Source organism: Eleginops maclovinus, chromosome 11, assembly GCF_036324505.1.
Source record: "Eleginops maclovinus isolate JMC-PN-2008 ecotype Puerto Natales chromosome 11, JC_Emac_rtc_rv5, whole genome shotgun sequence".
NCBI classification, from domain to species: Eukaryota; Metazoa; Chordata; class Actinopteri; order Perciformes; family Eleginopidae; genus Eleginops; species Eleginops maclovinus.
Genome location: NC_086359.1, coordinates 16426796 through 16443580, shown reverse-complemented (window position 1 = coordinate 16443580; position 16785 = coordinate 16426796). Strand labels below are relative to the sequence as shown.

Genomic DNA, 16785 nt, shown 5'->3' with positions numbered 1-16785 from the left:
TGCTAATTTTCTTTCATTTGTATATACATTTTTGTGATATGACATGTAAATACAGGCATTGCATTCTTTTTTAGTTTCTTAATGTAAATACATTCAATTCACATATTGGTATTGGTCATTGTGACCTCTGAAATAAACACACTGAACACCATAGACCAGCGGTTACCAACCTGTGGGCATCGGCCCCCTAGTGCGCTACGAATGCATTGCAAGTGGGCCGCCAAATAATTTGCAAACCATTATGATTTGTGGGGAAACATTTAATTACTACGATTATTTTTTTTAAACGTAATGATTTTAACCTTAAGATTAAAAACCTTAAATTTAAAGTTGATATGGGAACAATCTAAGGGAGCGTTTGGTCAGCCTGTATGAGTATTGTTTATGGTTGAATGTGGGCCACAAACATTTTTTAGATTCTTAAGTGGGCCCTTATGTGAAAAAGGTTGGGAACTGCTGCCATAGACCACATGATGCACGTTTGATTCTTCCTAATTTTCATTAGACATAGGAAGACTTCTTTTAGTGAAGTTGGGCAGGCACATATCAATAATGTTCTCTTCTAAAAATGTGAATGAACTGCCTCTTTACTTTTTTTCATGTCTAATATTAATCCATCTAACTACAGCCGTCCTTTATTGATGCATATTCTCGTGAGAAGATATTGAGTTGAGCTCGCTTCGCCTTCTTTCTCTTTCTCCAGGCACGAGTTTGACTCGGAGCAGATCCCCGACCTGACCAAAGATGTGTACATCCAGGACATCCACTGTGTGGGCTCGCTGTGTAAGCTCTACTTCAGAGAGCTGCCCAACCCCCTGCTCACCTACCAGCTGTACGAGAAATTCTCTGTAAGCAAAAGCCTGAGCAGCACAAGCACTGTGTGATATTACAAGTCTTCTAGATATAGCATTTTGCTTTTTAGTTTTCACTGAGATAGTGATGATCTCTAGAGCAAAGAAAGGAAATTCCTCTAAATAAATCTTTCAAAATGTTTCTACTGTGTCTTTGCAGTAATGAGTCTCAGACACCACTGACATATTAAGCATTGTACTCACCATATTAATACAAATGTAGCAAACCGCCATATGTGTGACATCAGGAAACAATCTTTTCCAAGTAAATGCTGCTTGTTATTGCAGCTGGAGGGGGGGGGGGGGCTGTGGCTGCTGACTGATACCCCCCTGCTCCATGTGGCGTTGTGAACCTGGGATAACAAGTTAATTCAGCCTAATGTTGATTCATCACACTTTTTATCTCCCTCCCTTTGTTTGCTCTTTGAAGGATGCTGTATCAGCAGCAACAGACGAAGAACGACTCATCAAAATCCATGATGTCATACAGCAGCTTCCTCCACCGCATTACAGGTCAGTGTGGAGGCACACCGCCCCCCCATGGCAGGCTCAGGAACTGCCAGATACACATGCACCCGTTGAGTTGTGCAGATGTCTGTGAACAGAGGGGTTTTCTGACACCACTCTGCATCAAGGGGAATCGTTTATGTGTTGATTATGATAGTGACATATGGAACTCTCAGAAAGCATACACATGTCTAAGTGACATTTCTTTGGGATTAGATCAAACGGTGAAATATTGATGCTCTGAAGACTAAGCTCTATCACACGATTAGAGTGCGTATCATTTATAGGGACCATTTAAATGTGGATAAATGAATATTTGATTCCCAGGACCCTGGAGTTCCTGATGAGACACCTTTCCCACCTGGCAGCCTACAGCTACATCACCAACATGCACAGCAAAAACCTGGCTATCGTCTGGGCCCCCAACCTTCTGAGGTGAGGGCCTCCTGCTCCACTCTGTGTTTTCTGTATGCATGTTTTCATCGTGGTGGATACACTCTCTATCTTCACATTAAAGACAACTTTTCTTGTTTTTTCATACTCAAACTCATTCTAATGGCCTTCACAGTTTGATGTATATATAGTTTAGGTCTTGTAGGGTTTCTGTACTTCTCACATCAAAGATTTGTCAGACTTAAAGGGGCACTATTATGCTTTGGGGGATTTCCCTTTCCTATAGTTTGTTATTTATGTTATGTTATGTGTTTCCCATGCCTGAAACGCCTCTACCGGACTCCTTTGTTTATTTCTGTAACATAGTGACATCAGTATGAAACTCTCATGGTTTTATTGGCTAGTGCTCCAACAAAACTGAGCTCTCGTTTCAGACAGAGGGTGAAAAGAGGGGCTGCAGCACAGGCAGGATGAGACAAATAAAGAGCTTTAATGAACATTAAAGCATGGAAACATGTACTAGTAGAGGCACTAAATACTAATATTAGCCTGAAAATGTGGATAATATGTCCTCTTTAAATGAGGAGGAGCTCTGTGCAGCATAAAGCATCCTGTGTCCTGCTTTAACTTAGTCATTCTGCCTTAGTCGAAGGATTTAATCACATTTCTGTGTAGAGTGCTGCTCAACACACCACCCATGCTGGAAATGCATCTCAAAAGTCATTAAAAAAAAAGATGAATTGTTTAACTAAAGTCGGCCATATTACTAAATCTAATACACATATCTTCCCCTTTCTCTGTTGTCAGGTCAAAGCAGATTGAATCTGCGTGTTTCAGCGGCACAGCAGCCTTCATGGAGGTCCGGATCCAGTCAGTGGTGGTGGAGTTCATCCTCAACCATGTGGATGTTCTATTCAGCAGCAAACTCAGCTCTCTGATACGAGAGGGCGCAGGTACAGTCAAGAAGTCTACAGATACCTCCTCTGCTCACTACAGCCAATGCTGCTTCTCGAGCAATAAACACTGTTCTACATCTCCAGGTCACAACTCGTTGTCACGGCCCAAATCCCTGCTGGTTTCATCTCCCTCCACTAAACTCCTGACTCTGGAGGAGGCCCAGGCAAGGACCCAGGCTCAGATCAACTCTCCAGTCACCGAGGACAGCAAGTACATCGAGGTGGGCGAGGGTCCAGCTGCTCTGCAGGGGAAGTTCCACACTGTCATCGAGTTCCCCACTGAGAGGTTTGTTTACTCTTTCTCAAAAATATCAATTAATATACAATCTGAGCAGTTACTGTACACTCTAGGCCCACAGACATAAGTCTGCTGTGTGCTTTGGTCAGACTTATATATTGAGTTTTTCCACCTGCAGTCGCTGTCTCCAGTTTCAGACTTTGGAAGATATCGTCAAGTAGAGATAATTTAAAAAAAGTTTAAATCGACATGGGATTGATATTTGTTTTCCCTCTGTGTCTGGGTGAGTTATGGTGTCGGTGTGAGTAAGTGAAACTAATTCTTCTTTGCCTGCTTTTCCACTACAATTTTCGTAATCATAGGAAGAGGCCTCCTATTAAATCAAAGAAGTCTCCTGTAGGGAGTTGGCGCTCTTTCTTCAACCTGGGCAAGTCTTCCTCCATGTCCAAGCGCAAGCTGCACCGCAACCCCAGTGAGCCCAATGAGCTGAAGGCCATGGCCCTGGCTGGTGAGTCTTTCCCCCTCAATTAGAAGTAAAATAGTCCCAATTGTACAAAGAAAGAAGCTTATTTTACAAGGAAACAATGCTTAAGCCTTTACATGTGTTTGTTTCAGGAGGAAGAGGAGACACGGCCACATTAAGATCAGCCAAGAGTGAAGAGTCTCTGAGTTCCCTGCACAATGTCGAAGGTAATCATTTCGAGTTTACTCAGTACAAACACTCATCGCTACCCGACCTGCAATAAATAAAGCCTGTTATAGAAATAGTTCCTGAACATCTTATTCTCCTCCTCCAGGAGAGTCCAAGGTGTACCGTCCCCGCCGGCCGCGCTCCAGCAGTGACGCTCTGTCAGCCTCCTTTAACGGGGAGCTGCTGGACAGCCGGCAGCACTGCAACTCCTACGACAACCTGGACGCCACGGAGGACAGTGACGGAGATGACGGGCCCATCTGTGTGCCTGCCCTCATCTCACCCCCTCGCTCAGCAGGTGAAGACGTGGACCTCAGCCCGCCGGACATCGGCATGGCCTCCTTGGACTTTGACCCCATGTCCTTCCAGTGCAGTCTCCCCGACACCTCTTATGCCTTCCCTCTCGATGACTCACCCAAGGGCGCTGAGGGTTCCACGTTAAAGAGGAGCCAAGGTAGTGCCTGCGGGAAAACCAACGGCTCTGACCTCATCGCGGCCACATTACTGAGCAGCCTGATGTCCACGGACTTCAGCCTGGCTGCCGGACACAAGGTGGAAAGCAAGAAACTGACCACTTCCTATTCTTACACTGACAAACCCACACAGGCAGTGTCACCTATTAAATGTGGGAAGACCACTAGTCTGACGCCTTTCCCCACTTCCGAGCTTTTCTCTACTGAGGTGCCTGACAGGAACACGGCTGCACGACCTTTATCCCCTTCTTCCGCAGCCGAGGACTCTCCTCCCCTGATGGGCGGCGTTCTGCTGAGGGCAGCAGAGCCGTCTCTCAGTGAAGCTTTCCAGATGGAGTTGCACTCTAAGCTGGAAGCCTTTGACAGTGTGGACGATGGAGAGCTGAAGGGAGAGGACGGCCTGCAGTGGGGACCAGCTGCCAGCAGCCACGAGCACCAGGGTAGGGAGCAGATAATGACCTGTGTACTTTTCTTACCGGTTTCATTAAACTATGTAAATTCTTATTTAATATACGTTCTTTTTTAATCATACGACTGCTTCTCTCTATGCTTAGTTTCCCTGGTTGGCATGGATTTTGTTTTAAGTAAATCTTTTCACATGTTGCCCGAGCATCACACGTAACTTTCCCTCTCCTCGTGAAGCTCCTTAACTCCAGCCCGCCTGCTGCTATGTCTCTTCTTCACCTGCTGCTCTCTCACGTGTTTGTTCTTCAACTATAGACCCCTTATGTTTCTGTGTCCCTGCTAGGAGTCGTAGCTCAGGACTCTGCGAAGAACCTCACCCCTCGTACCTTCAGCACTGCAGCTCCCTTTACCGCCCCTCCTCCTCCTCCCCCTCCTAAAAACGCTGCCCGCATGTTGGCCCTGGCCCTGGCAGAGTCTGCCCAGCAGGTCTCGATTCAGTCTCAGTCCCGACACTCTGAGCCTTCCACACCGGTGTCCCCCCCGCAGCTACAGGAGACCTTCAACCCCCAGGACACGTCGCATCCACAGGTCGCTCATTACCTGACTGCGTCCTCCGAGGGAGCAGGGAGAAGAAGTTCCCTGCCTCCAAACAGAACTGCCCCCCCTGTCACCACAGCCTCATCGTATGCCTCCGCCTCTAGTCCTACAACAACACAGCAGCCTCTAGAGTTAGACAGCATCAACATCAAGCCTTCAGACAGCCCCCACCCCTCCACAACTCCTCCTGCCACACAGTCGGGAACAGACTCAGCGCCAACAGACTCTCCTCTATACAAGTGCGCCCCCATCCCCAGTTCATCCAGCAGCACTTCTCCAAGCAGGAAAAGTCCAGAAAGGCCGCAGCCTGTCCCAGTACAGGTCCCAGTACAGGTCCCAGTACGGGTCCCAATAAAGGTCCCAGTACAGAATACAGGACAGGTCCCAATACAGGTACAGAATACAGAACATGTCACAGCTCAGATCCCAGATCAGATCCCAGTACAGGTCCCAGTACAGGTCCCAGTACAGGTCCCAGTACATATCCCAGTCCGTAGCAACTCGCCTTCTACCGCTCCAGCCCCCACCCCCACCCCCAGTGACAGCTGCAGAGTTACTGGAGTCTTACCACAGCCAGTTCCTAAGGTAAGTCACCACTTGTATGTGTAACTCAGTGCTTAAAAAGGCTCTGACATTAGAATACTGAGCTGCAGTCAGCATGATCCAAAGGGATCTATAATTCATAAGCAGCATAACATGAGGACGAACTGACTGGAAGCTAGGCTCTGTCCAAAGGTAAACAAAAGTCCTAAACTAGCTCACTCAGGTCCTCTTGGAGTTTTGTAGGAGAGGATGCTAGACCACACAACAAGACTAGGGGATCCCCTGCACATGTTAACGCTTCAGTTTTTGCATGGGTTAAACAAACAAGATATACCTTGCACATTAGAGTTGGTCTAAGAGGAGTCGGTAGGTGGGATTTGACCTCTTTTTACCTTTGGACAGCAGCATAATCTTAGCTCTACCTACATATTTAGCATTTCAATTTCACTGATCATTTTTTTGTCATTGGCAGCTATAATAGTGCTGCAAGTCTTACAAGTCATGCTCACTACCGGGCAAAGGTTGATGCTATCGATATGATATTTTGGCCTGCATTGATAATATTTTAATTTAGTACTGGCTGATAGTGTCAGGAATAATAAGTGATGTGTTATAGCTTCAGGTCTGTACACATCCCGTGAAGGCAAGCTCAAACAAGGGAGCTACGCAGTCTCAGCACCGCTTGACATGTGATGAGAAACAACCAATCACAGCCAACAGATATATTTCCTTTCTTACCTAAATATCAGCCGCTGTGGACGATTTTCAGAGATGAAGATCTGACCAGTGCATCCACTGTATTCGTTTTCATGAGTGAACACTATATCACACGATTATTACTATCGTCTGGAAACACACACTCCTCCGTTCAGAGGAGATCGTATGTGTCTAGGGGAAACCCTGCAGTCCCATTGACAATCTTTTATTACCAACTGTTTATCAACGCCTGGAAACTCTGTTGATACATTTAGCTGGTTATGGTTGCCTAAAGCTTCAGGGGCAACCTGCTTCAGAGCACTGATGAAGTTGGCAACATTCTAGAAGACACTGCATTTGTAGTCTTCACAGCTTTGTTGGTATTCACTGGTTTTGTGTGTTTTAAAGCCAACATACGCTATGTACGAGCACCAAGACCTGTAGGAAAACGAAGAAAGAAAACCTAAATAAACAGACATTTAGAAAGTATGCCATGCTGCTGCTGGGAGTGGAACTACCCAGTAACCAGACTGGCGACACTGAGCATGAACTTAATTTGTAATAATGTTTTGTCTTTTGTTCTTTGTCTTAGCTCAAACCAGAGGAGACTGTACCACCCCCAATCCTTTCTAAACCATCAGAGCAGCCCCCGCCTATAGCTCAAAAGCCCAAGAGGAAGGCTGTCTCCATCCCCCCGCATCAAACACAACCTCAGAGCCAAGCTCCGACACAGCCTCATCTTCCAACACAGCCTCACATGCAATCACAGGTCCAAACCCAACCTCAGCCCCCCTCAAAGGCCAGCGCACGAGTGGCCCCCACCTCTGTGGAGCCTCTTGAGAAGCCTTGGGAGGCCATAAAGCCAGTGCAGCCCCGTACAGAGTCTAAGTACAACGACGTGTACGGAGCCACACCCCCGGCCCCTCCAGTCCGCACTATAGAGAGCAAACTGGCCACAGCAGCACTTAGCCAAAGTGAAGCTTCCTACCATTGCCTGGGGGAGGGCCCTGTGCCAGGTCATCTGGAGGAAGGGCTGCCTCACCACCCTCCCTCTCCTCAGAAATCTTCAACGCATCAGCAAACCTACCTGTACCACGCTAAAGGAGAACCCGTCTTAATTGAGCCCACAGGAGCTGCATACTACCACCAGAGGCCTGTTCCCAAGGGCCCACAATCCAAACAACGCCACATGCGGCCAGACAGTGTCCCCCCGCACCTCCCTTACGTGTCCAAGTCGGAGCCTCAGATTCCTTACAACGCCAGACTAGACAACAGATACAGCACTTTAGGCCCCAGGTCCTACCACCACTCCATGAAGTCCAGAGGAAACCCCCGCAGTGTGTACATGGCCCCGGGGCCGGGGCACCAGGGTTACAGCCACGACAGACCCCAAGGCTACCCCACCATCCGCAGGGTGCACTCCCTCCATGTCCCCTCCACTATTCGCACCGTGCCTATCCACAGGACTGAGGTTCCTCCAGATGACGATATTTTCTTCTACCATCGACCCATGTATCCATGCAAAGCCTACCAGCAGCCCCCGCAGCAGCCCCCCCGTCAGCAGCCTCCGCAGCAGCCCCCTCAGCAGTCCTCACAAACAGACTACCACGTAACCCAGCTGCAGCCTTACTTTGAGAACGGACGGGTCCAGTACCGCTACAGTCCCTACTCCGGTTCCAGTCCGTTGGAGGCACCATACTATGACATCGATCCGTACGGCACCATCAGGGTCCGGCACCTGCACTCCCACGGGGGACGAGACCCCGGAGCCGCTGCTGGCCGTCCGGGCGGAAAGGCGACTGGGTACCATTACCTCGCTCGCCATGTTCTCCCCCCCGGGCAGGAACACAGCTTTGTGAGCAGGGACATGCCCCCCGGTCATGGGAACAAGGAAGGTGCAACTTACCTGGCTTGGGACCCAGAGGAGTCAGAGAGGCTCCGCATGCACTCCATCCGCAGGGAGAGCAGGGCCAGACAGAAGATCAGGGGCCCGGTCCTCTCTCAGTACGATAACGTGGGCCTGTTTGCACCAGCAGATATATCAGGCTATGAAACGCTGCACCTGCGCAGTAAATCTGACCCCGGCAAAGCTGTGCTGGTTGCAGCTGAGAGCAAAGATGGCCGCTACCTCCCCAGACACATGGTGTCTGACCCGGATGTCCTCATGTACATGGAGACGGATAAACACATCCAGGGCAACGCTGTGGGCGAGAAGTCAGATGGACCCCCCAAACAAAGCAGTACCAAGAAATGCCAATCCTCTCACTCCCTTCCGGCGACTCTGAGCCACAGCCTGTCCCCTCAGGAGGGCAGCCGTCACGAGGCAGGAGACGAGATGCTGGGTGGAGACAGCGGCAGGCCCAAACTCCGGCAGCAGGAGTATCAAAGTAAGAGGAACATCCAACCACGCTACGAATGTCCTGACTCTGAACACAGCCAGAGAAAGGTGAAAACATCCAGCAGCTACCACGGGACAGAGGAGCAGCTGTCGGCCCCCTGGGAACAACTCAGCCGCTCCAAACTGGAGCGGTCACCCAGTGTCCGGGAGCAGGGCAACCCTGAACTGGACAGGGACTACTCATATCAGAAACACGGCGCTAAGCCGGTGCACTCCCACTATGATAACTTGGACGATTACCACCCAGTACCTCAGCCTCAGGCCCCGGTTCAAACCCGCGGGGGCTCCTTTCCCACCCCAGGGTTCACAGTGAGTCACAGCAACACCGCGTACTCCACAGCACTGGGCCAGGGAGCCTTCATCCAGGCCGAGCTGGCTCTGCAGAGGCCAGAGACAGAGATACTGACAGAATAAAGCATTTAAGGGGGTGGGGGGGGGGAATTATCTTTAGCTGTGTAGTAGAAAGACTTTTGAGCTACGGTTGCAGCCTCTGCAGGACAGCGGCCTGTCGTATCACCAATATTTTTGCTCCTCTGTATTTTTAAAGAATTGTAAAGAATTGTAAGACTTTTTAAAGAGTCCTGAATGTACCGGGGACTAAAGAGGTCATATTGTTGAGATCGATTGAGATAAGCCGGTCATAAATGTATATGATATGAACGATGTGAGGTACTTTAAACAGGAACACAAAAATGTGAAATATATATACAATATATATAAATATATATATTAGAATAACTAGAGAAAAGGGACTTTAGTTGTATTTAGTTTCTCAGGCGTGGAGCTGGGTGTGAGCACCAGTGGGGATTAAGGTTTGCATTTCAGAAATGCATGCACTCTATCTCTTACAGAAAAGTTCTGTGTACTTCACTATCCACTGCGTTCTTTGTGTGTTAAAGCAGGAGGGGGACACATGTAGGTCATCGCCCCCCCCCTCCCCTGCTAACATACACACAAGTCGTACAACGAGTCCCTGTTTGCCTCGGAGAATCAGACTTCATTTTTTTTGAAAAGGAGCCACAATGGGTTACTTTGAGTTAATACAAAGGTTATCAATGTCTTATTTTATGTGTGACTGTGCCATTTTCTATGTAACTTTGCTATAAACAGATTTCAATGACTTCTAAGGAATGTTTTGGTACTTGTTTGTTCTTCATCGAATGTGGGACCAAGCGATTTGGCGCAGTTGTTGCACATACGGGATAAAGAGGGGAAGAATGCCTGTTATACCTTTTTAGATGTGTGTGAGGTTATTTTTATTTCATTTTTTCATTTTTTATCACATTCACAGTACTTTCATGAACTGGAATAACTGAATAAAGCTGAAAACAATGTCCTCTACAACAATGTGGTGAAGAACATGTTGCTGAAGCTTTGTGGGGAAAAACCACTTGATGACAAAGACCATTTGGTGTTCTCTTTACCATTGTCACAATGCACAAACATTGTGATATCTAGATTAAAGATCACTTTAAGGATTATTGACAGGTCAGGTTTGAAAGGGGACATAATGGGTTCATTAGTTTTGTGTCACCAAGTAGGGAGGGAACACCCGTAGATATTTGGGGCCATTTATTTCTGGTTTCATGTCTGGAAATCGATGTTTAATACATTCATCTGGTACTACGTGACCTTAATTTATGGATTACAATATGTTGTCCTGATCCAGGTTGTACTTTGTAACTGTTTGACTTCTATATCGCTTGCAGGTTTTGCTCCTCTTGCCTTATCCAAACCCTCTACCTTTCCAGATGGGTAACTGAAGGAAGGCATTGTGTACTTGAATGTGAAAACACTCTTGTGTCAAACTAGAGGTATCTACAGTAAGATATGAAATAAATAAAACTGTTCAGGAATAGCTATAATCCATGTCTCTTAATATGTCCATGGTATTAATGATACTCTTCTGCTTGGTCTGTCTGACATGTCCTTGACAAACTGGAAAATTTGGTTTAGGAGATAAGAGCACAAAAGTAATTTTTTTCTGTTTTGAGTCAAATCAATTTAGATTGTATCTTTAATGATTACTGACAAGTCAATACCGCTGCACGATTAGAGGAAATCATATTTGATAAGCATTCATGTTGACCCTTGCGATAAGTAAAAGCTCAATTTAAAATTGACTTTGTTTTGGTATTCTGCTGCTTTCAGGATACTGTTTTTAGTTTAATTTATTTTTGGATCAGAGGGCTTTTATTGGAGATCTCAGAGTTGAAAAGGGGATACTGAGGAGCGGATATTGTCTGAAATGTTCGCCGGATTCGAACCAGCTTGCTAGGCAGCGATGACTCCATAAGGGCCGCCAGCTATACTCTTTCAGCACTGTTAAACCACAAAAAGTTCTTGTTGAGTGAAAGAAAATAAGAGTAAATGATCTCCAATATTTGTATATTGAATGTTGAAATGAACACAAAATTCATCAATACAAATAGAATAAGAAAAATGCAGAGTTCTTCTGATAACTCCTTTCAACTAACTCAAATAATTCTATATCAATGTGCAATATCAAAGCCAGTTTAAAGATGTTCATCAAGTTGACATTGCGATATCGATCTATAGAAAGGATATTGTGCAGACCTACTTGTCGCAGTAATGCCATTCTGCTTTTGGAAGATATAACGTGAAATGTTCCCCGTAGAGTTATTCTTCAAGTGCGTCTTAAGTTTGTTAAGGTTGCCTCATGCATGCACGTGTTTAGTGGTGCAGTAGAGTCCTGCAAATAGATTCATGCTATTTTTTTCTCATCCATAGCATCACTGCTACAGCACATAAGCCAGATTTGCGTTTTCCCTCCAGCTAAAATAATTTCATATTCATAAACTATGGCGGCCTCCAGGGTTGGGTGTGTGGTCCCCGTAAAATGACACTCAGCTATAACCTTCCAATCTGCTGCTACATACGACACCGCTCAACTGCACAATTTCTTAATATCTATATGGACGCCTTTAAATCTCCTGCATTGCTTTTTAACCAAAAGTCAACTTGAGTATTCTGACTATTTTTTTCCTTAACCTCCAAGTAAGTCTTTCTCTCTTCTGGTGCAGGAAAAAGACGGGTATTACCTTGTGGATAAAGCATTTAGGCCTAGAGATAAGTGTTATTATTTAGCAGGATGGCCATGAATGATGCCTGTCAGTAAACATCCTCCCTGCTGACAAGACCTCTAAACTCCCTGTAAGGAAAGTGTAAAATAACATTGTTTCCTTTAAATAATTTCACTAGGTGGTTTAAAAGCAACACAATCTACAACCGCCCCTATCATGAAATAGCAACAGATTGTTTCGTTACCTCAACCGATTGGTTCAGACAGTTTATCAAACCTGGCATCTTCCAGGTTGGCTACTTACTGCCATCGCTGTCTTGTGAGCACCAACAAACAGGCACGCGGTGCAGCTGAAACCTTAAAATGCTCAAAACGGAAAATACTATTTAACCTGTGTGATTTTTCAACTGTGCAATACTCATATCAATTAAGATGTTGACTTTTGTAGAATTTACATATAAAAAGCATTAAAAAATCTGCTCTTTGGCCTTATCTTTATTACACATTTCTACTTATGTATTTGTGTTGCTTGTGCAATGTTGACATTTTGGGTTTAACTTTGTAGGTTTATAAAAATAGTTTGATGTTATCTTGTTTAATTTGTATTCTAAAATGGAGCAACTGTTAGAAAACTCAATTTCTCCCGGTTCCATCTATTTAAGGGAGCTAGATTAGATATTGTATGGCGCCCCCAGGGGGCAATGCAGATGAAACATGATTTTACTGCTCCTGAACCAAACATCCTTCAAACATAAATGCTGTTCTTATCAATCAGCATCAGCAGTGGCGGTTCTAAATGGAATTACACCCCGGGCGAGATCCCCTCCGAGCGGCCCAGATTACTTTTTTAAGTGCTCGCTCGTGCCGCCCCCCACGAAATGCCGCCCTGGGCGGCTGCCGGCTTCGCCCATGCCCAAAACCGCTACTGAGCATCTGTGTTGGCATAACCTTCCTGACAGAATGACACAGCATGTATGCTTTATTCCACACTGACTGGAATATGTGTACGAGAATAATTAAGGCCGTAAGGCCTGATTTATGTGCTGCTTTATTTGATAAGCCTACTTTCCTTCCTGTTTCATATAATGGCCAAAAACATGTTGAGGGAAATACAATTCCAATTCAATTCATAAATGTCAGAAGAAATTGGGAATTTTGTATACCCATTGACCCACTTGATTCATAACTTAAATCAAAGGTATATCGGATAATAAAGCATTATATATATATATAAAAAACTACTACTAAACTACTATCAGGTTACTTGAGTAAATGTGCCTTTAACATGCAAAAAATATAACGTATGTCTTTGTCTCTTGTATGTATAGTTAAATGTAATTAGGATCTAATCCTATTATTTTGGCTTGCTCCTAATGATTTAAGAGCATCCTTGTCTTTGGCCTGATTTCTAAACATTATTTGTTTCCCTTTTTTACTTCTGTAGTTTGTATGCCACTATAAATTATTAGGATTAAATCAATTACATAACAATAACCGCACCTTTTTTTTTTATTAGGACATGTCATCGGACCTAAGAACAAAAGTTCCAGAGGGTCTTTAAAGTTTCAATGTTTACAAATGCCAGTTGCATTGTGGGAGACAGATGATTGACACGGCCGCCATTTTGCCCCGCTTCCATTGTGTGAGAGATAGTAAATATCTGAAGCTGCCAGACAGTCACAACTCACTTCTGTCGTTGCGAAGAAAAAGCGTTAAAATCACACTTGGTAAGTCACATTTCGGTCATATTTTTTAAATCATAGAATAGTATGTATATTTTAACATAACAATTGAGTAGAATAAAGTTGTTTTTGTTCTGAAATAGCATGTTATTTCGACGCTGTTTTGGAAAGAGAAAAGGCAGCTGCCCGAGGTTCAGGCAGGAGAAACACGGCTCAGTACTTCCCCTGCCGAGAGAGCTGCTCCACTTTCATATGTGCCACTTCTACCTCGCTGTTTCGCTTTAATACATCACTGCCAAACACGCCTTGATGGTTGTTTGAAAGCTACACCTGTCTTTCATGTTTTGTTGGTAGTCTTTTGTTTACATGTTGTATGCATTTGAGGAAATATATCAAAGTTTACGTCTCAGTCATAGCCTGAAAACTGGTAGCTTAATTTCGGTCTACGGCCATAATCTTGCGGAATGAGGCAGGGCTAAACCTGCAAGTCCCGCCCCAAACCTCCGCATTAGGAACACCATTGGTGCTAAAATGTAACACCGAAAAGCCGGATTGGTACATTTCAGAATGACAACAGTGATTGGTCCGATGGGGAGCCACAGGGCCCGGATTGGTTCGGTGTGTCTGAACACCGTGGATGTGTGGAGAAGTTGAACACAAAACCGAAACCAGGGGAAAGTTTTCCCAGACTTTGGGGGGCGTTAATTACACTTGTTGGGCTAGAATTTTGACTACGCAAATCGTGTCAATTTGAGTGCAAAAAAACGTAAGAAATTAGATGATATTTATGAAGATAATTGGGTAAAAAAAACTGTGCCGATAGAACACAATTCTTAAAATTCTTCATTTAAACGTGGCTGACTAATTTTTTTAACACAGATTTGTGATTTATTGAGTATCTGGTTATGTATTTGAATTGTCTTATAATCTATTACTGCTTTTTTTGTTTTAGTGTTTACCAATAAACACATTATGGTAAAAAAGAAAAGAAAAAGAAAACATGGTAATGCAAGTATGACTGAAAGAATGTGCAAAGCAAGGCATGACTTTATATTTTTGATATTTTGCTCAGGTGATACTCAGAAGAAATGGCTCGTACCAAGCAGACTGCTCGTAAGTCCACCGGAGGAAAGGCTCCTCGTAAGCAGCTGGCTACGAAGGCTGCCCGCAAGAGCGCCCCCTCCACCGGTGGTGTCAAGAAGCCCCATCGTTACAGGTAACGCCCTAATTTCCCTCCAAATAGATATTCATTTTGTAAGAGGGATGCTGAAGTTGATTCATTTTAACTGGAAAATCTCAGGTTGCTCGTTATTTCCCAGCAGGTTGAATATACTGTTCACAGTGACAAAACTAAGTGTCACATAGAGGCCATTATTTGTTCAGTGGATGGATCCCGTGTAGCAGTTGAATTAACCTGAACTGTGTTGTGTGTTTTAGGCCCGGTACCGTGGCTCTCAGAGAAATTCGTCGGTACCAGAAGTCCACTGAGCTGCTGATCCGTAAGCTGCCCTTCCAGCGCCTGGTGAGGGAGATCGCTCAGGACTTCAAGACCGACCTGCGTTTCCAGAGCGCTGCCATTGGAGCCCTGCAGGTGTGTGTAATGTGTTTTTAATTTACATTTATACAGGTTTCTTCCATTCCTTCCCCCCTCGTATTTAAATGAGTGATATTGTGCTATAAGAATAAACTTTGATTGAAAATATATTGATAAAACAAAAATAATTATGAAATACAATTTTTAAAAATGTCCCACTTCTTCTGCTAACATGTGTTGTCCCTCTCTCCCCCTGCAGGAGGCCAGTGAGGCGTACCTGGTGGGTCTGTTTGAGGACACCAACCTGTGCGCCATCCACGCCAAGCGGGTCACCATCATGCCCAAAGACATCCAGCTGGCACGCCGCATCCGTGGGGAGCGCGCTTAGACGGCCTCCCTATCGTCTGTTCTGGTTTTCTCTACCTGTCCCCGCCCTCACTCCCTTCATCTCACCCTACCTCTACCCCTCGATTGCTCCCTCCCTCTCCCACTTTCCCTCTCTCAGTAGACTTTGGTGTAATCCTGATTATGAACTGATAGAAATTTGTTGAAGTCTGGTCTCTGGTTTTTTTGTCTTCACCAAATGCTTTTTAGGGTACCTTTTAGTGCATGTTAGAGGTTCTTCCGATCAGACGCACATGTGCACACATACACTGACGTTGGGTAGCCCACCCTTCAGCTCCAGTGGATTCTTCCAGGGTGGGGGCTGGGGGGGTGTGGTTACAGTGGCAAACACAGCTGATGCAGAGGGATGGGGCCAAGGGGCTAGTCTGCTTAAGGGGAGCTGCAACTTCCACAGCAGGGTGCTATTAAAGCTAGTCCTGAGGCCCCCCCCCCACCTACCCGAATACCTGTCCCCCTCACCCAGTCCATCCCTCTACACCCTAACCCCCCGTTGCTCTGCAGCTGTACTTTTTCTAACCCCCCCCTCACCATCATGATGGCTGTGTTTGTGTGTATGTGTCGCTCTGATCTGTAAACCGCTTGTGCTCAACAAACAGAAATCGTTTGACAATATTGATTATCGTTGTGGATATGGTGTCTATTTTTTTTACGCATTTAAATCATGGATAAGCATCTCTTTTCGTACCACTTCCGAAATCATCAAATAATGGGGGGGAAAAAACTAATAATTTTTACCGTGATCTGATTTGCATAATAATATCAGTAAGGGCTCCTCTGTTCTCCAATGCAACTATTCTGATGGCAGCCACAGGGGGGCGACGCTCCACCGTGCCCTCCTCTACTCAATGCTCTCTGTAGATCAGGCCTCACATTCTCTCTCTCCACACACAGGCTTCAGCTGGCAGTATGAATTGACATTATAGTGAACATTTCACTCTGCATGTTTATGGTCTTTGTCTCTCTGTAGATCTGAACATATAATCTGTCCCTTTCTCAAAATTTGTGATACACAATATAACCTCATATTTGTTTTCTTTTATATTTTTCTTATTCCTGGAGATTTTAAAAAATATAAATAAGCTGATCTTTGTATTTTCCAAATTTCTCATATTATGGTGGTAATAAATAGGTGTTAAAACAAAACAATGCTGGTTGGTGTGATTTATTTGCTTTACACGGTTTCTCTGAGGCACTGATTTGTTTTAGTGGCCATCCAAAATAAACATTAGATGTTTCCCACGAGACAGGTTCTTATACTCCATGTACCTGAGTCACATGGGAAACATTAAACAAGGTCACTCCGGCCATCAGATGTCCATGTGATCACTAACTGTAATCTAAAATAAGAATGGCAGGAAGTCATTTTTACAAGT

At 45.1% G+C, this 16785-nt stretch overlaps 2 protein-coding genes across 6 annotated transcripts in view; both read left to right on the top strand.

Annotated features, from left to right (window-relative positions):
• arhgap32b (Rho GTPase activating protein 32b) overlaps window positions 1-10613 on the top strand; it is an 84114-nt gene extending 73501 nt beyond the window's left edge. For all 5 annotated transcript variants that reach the window (XM_063895114.1, XM_063895113.1, XM_063895115.1 and 2 more), the window contains 10 exons: window positions 704-848; window positions 1282-1364; window positions 1686-1793; window positions 2559-2704; window positions 2792-2993; window positions 3308-3453; window positions 3561-3635; window positions 3743-4549; window positions 4858-5696; window positions 6943-10613. In XM_063895114.1, coding sequence (XP_063751184.1) covers window positions 704-848; window positions 1282-1364; window positions 1686-1793; window positions 2559-2704; window positions 2792-2993; window positions 3308-3453; window positions 3561-3635; window positions 3743-4549; window positions 4858-5696; window positions 6943-9162 — 4771 coding nt within the window. In that variant the 3' untranslated portion in view covers window positions 9163-10613. The remainder of the gene's footprint in view (window positions 1-703; window positions 849-1281; window positions 1365-1685; window positions 1794-2558; window positions 2705-2791; window positions 2994-3307; window positions 3454-3560; window positions 3636-3742; window positions 4550-4857; window positions 5697-6942) is intronic.
• Window positions 10614-13379: 2766 nt separating this feature from the next.
• On the top strand, window positions 13380-16558 carry h3f3c (H3 histone, family 3C). The gene is made up of 4 exons (XM_063895463.1): window positions 13380-13518; window positions 14546-14689; window positions 14911-15064; window positions 15267-16558. Exons 2-4 carry the CDS (start codon window positions 14562-14564, stop codon window positions 15393-15395), a joined length of 411 nt encoding a protein of 136 aa, XP_063751533.1. The 5' UTR covers window positions 13380-13518; window positions 14546-14561; the 3' UTR covers window positions 15396-16558.
• Window positions 16559-16785: the final 227 nt, after the last annotated feature.

Bases quoted from the DNA above. Each gene is read 5' to 3' on its own strand.
- h3f3c (XM_063895463.1), top strand. From the start codon at position 14,562: ATGGCTCGTACCAAGCAGACTGCTCGTAAGTCCACCGGAGGAAAGGCT. The intron at 14,690-14,910 runs GTAACGCCCTAA...TGTGTGTTTTAG, and splicing joins AAGAAGCCCCATCGTTACAG to GCCCGGTACCGTGGCTCTCA. The intron at 15,065-15,266 runs GTGTGTGTAATG...CTCCCCCTGCAG, and splicing joins CTGCCATTGGAGCCCTGCAG to GAGGCCAGTGAGGCGTACCT.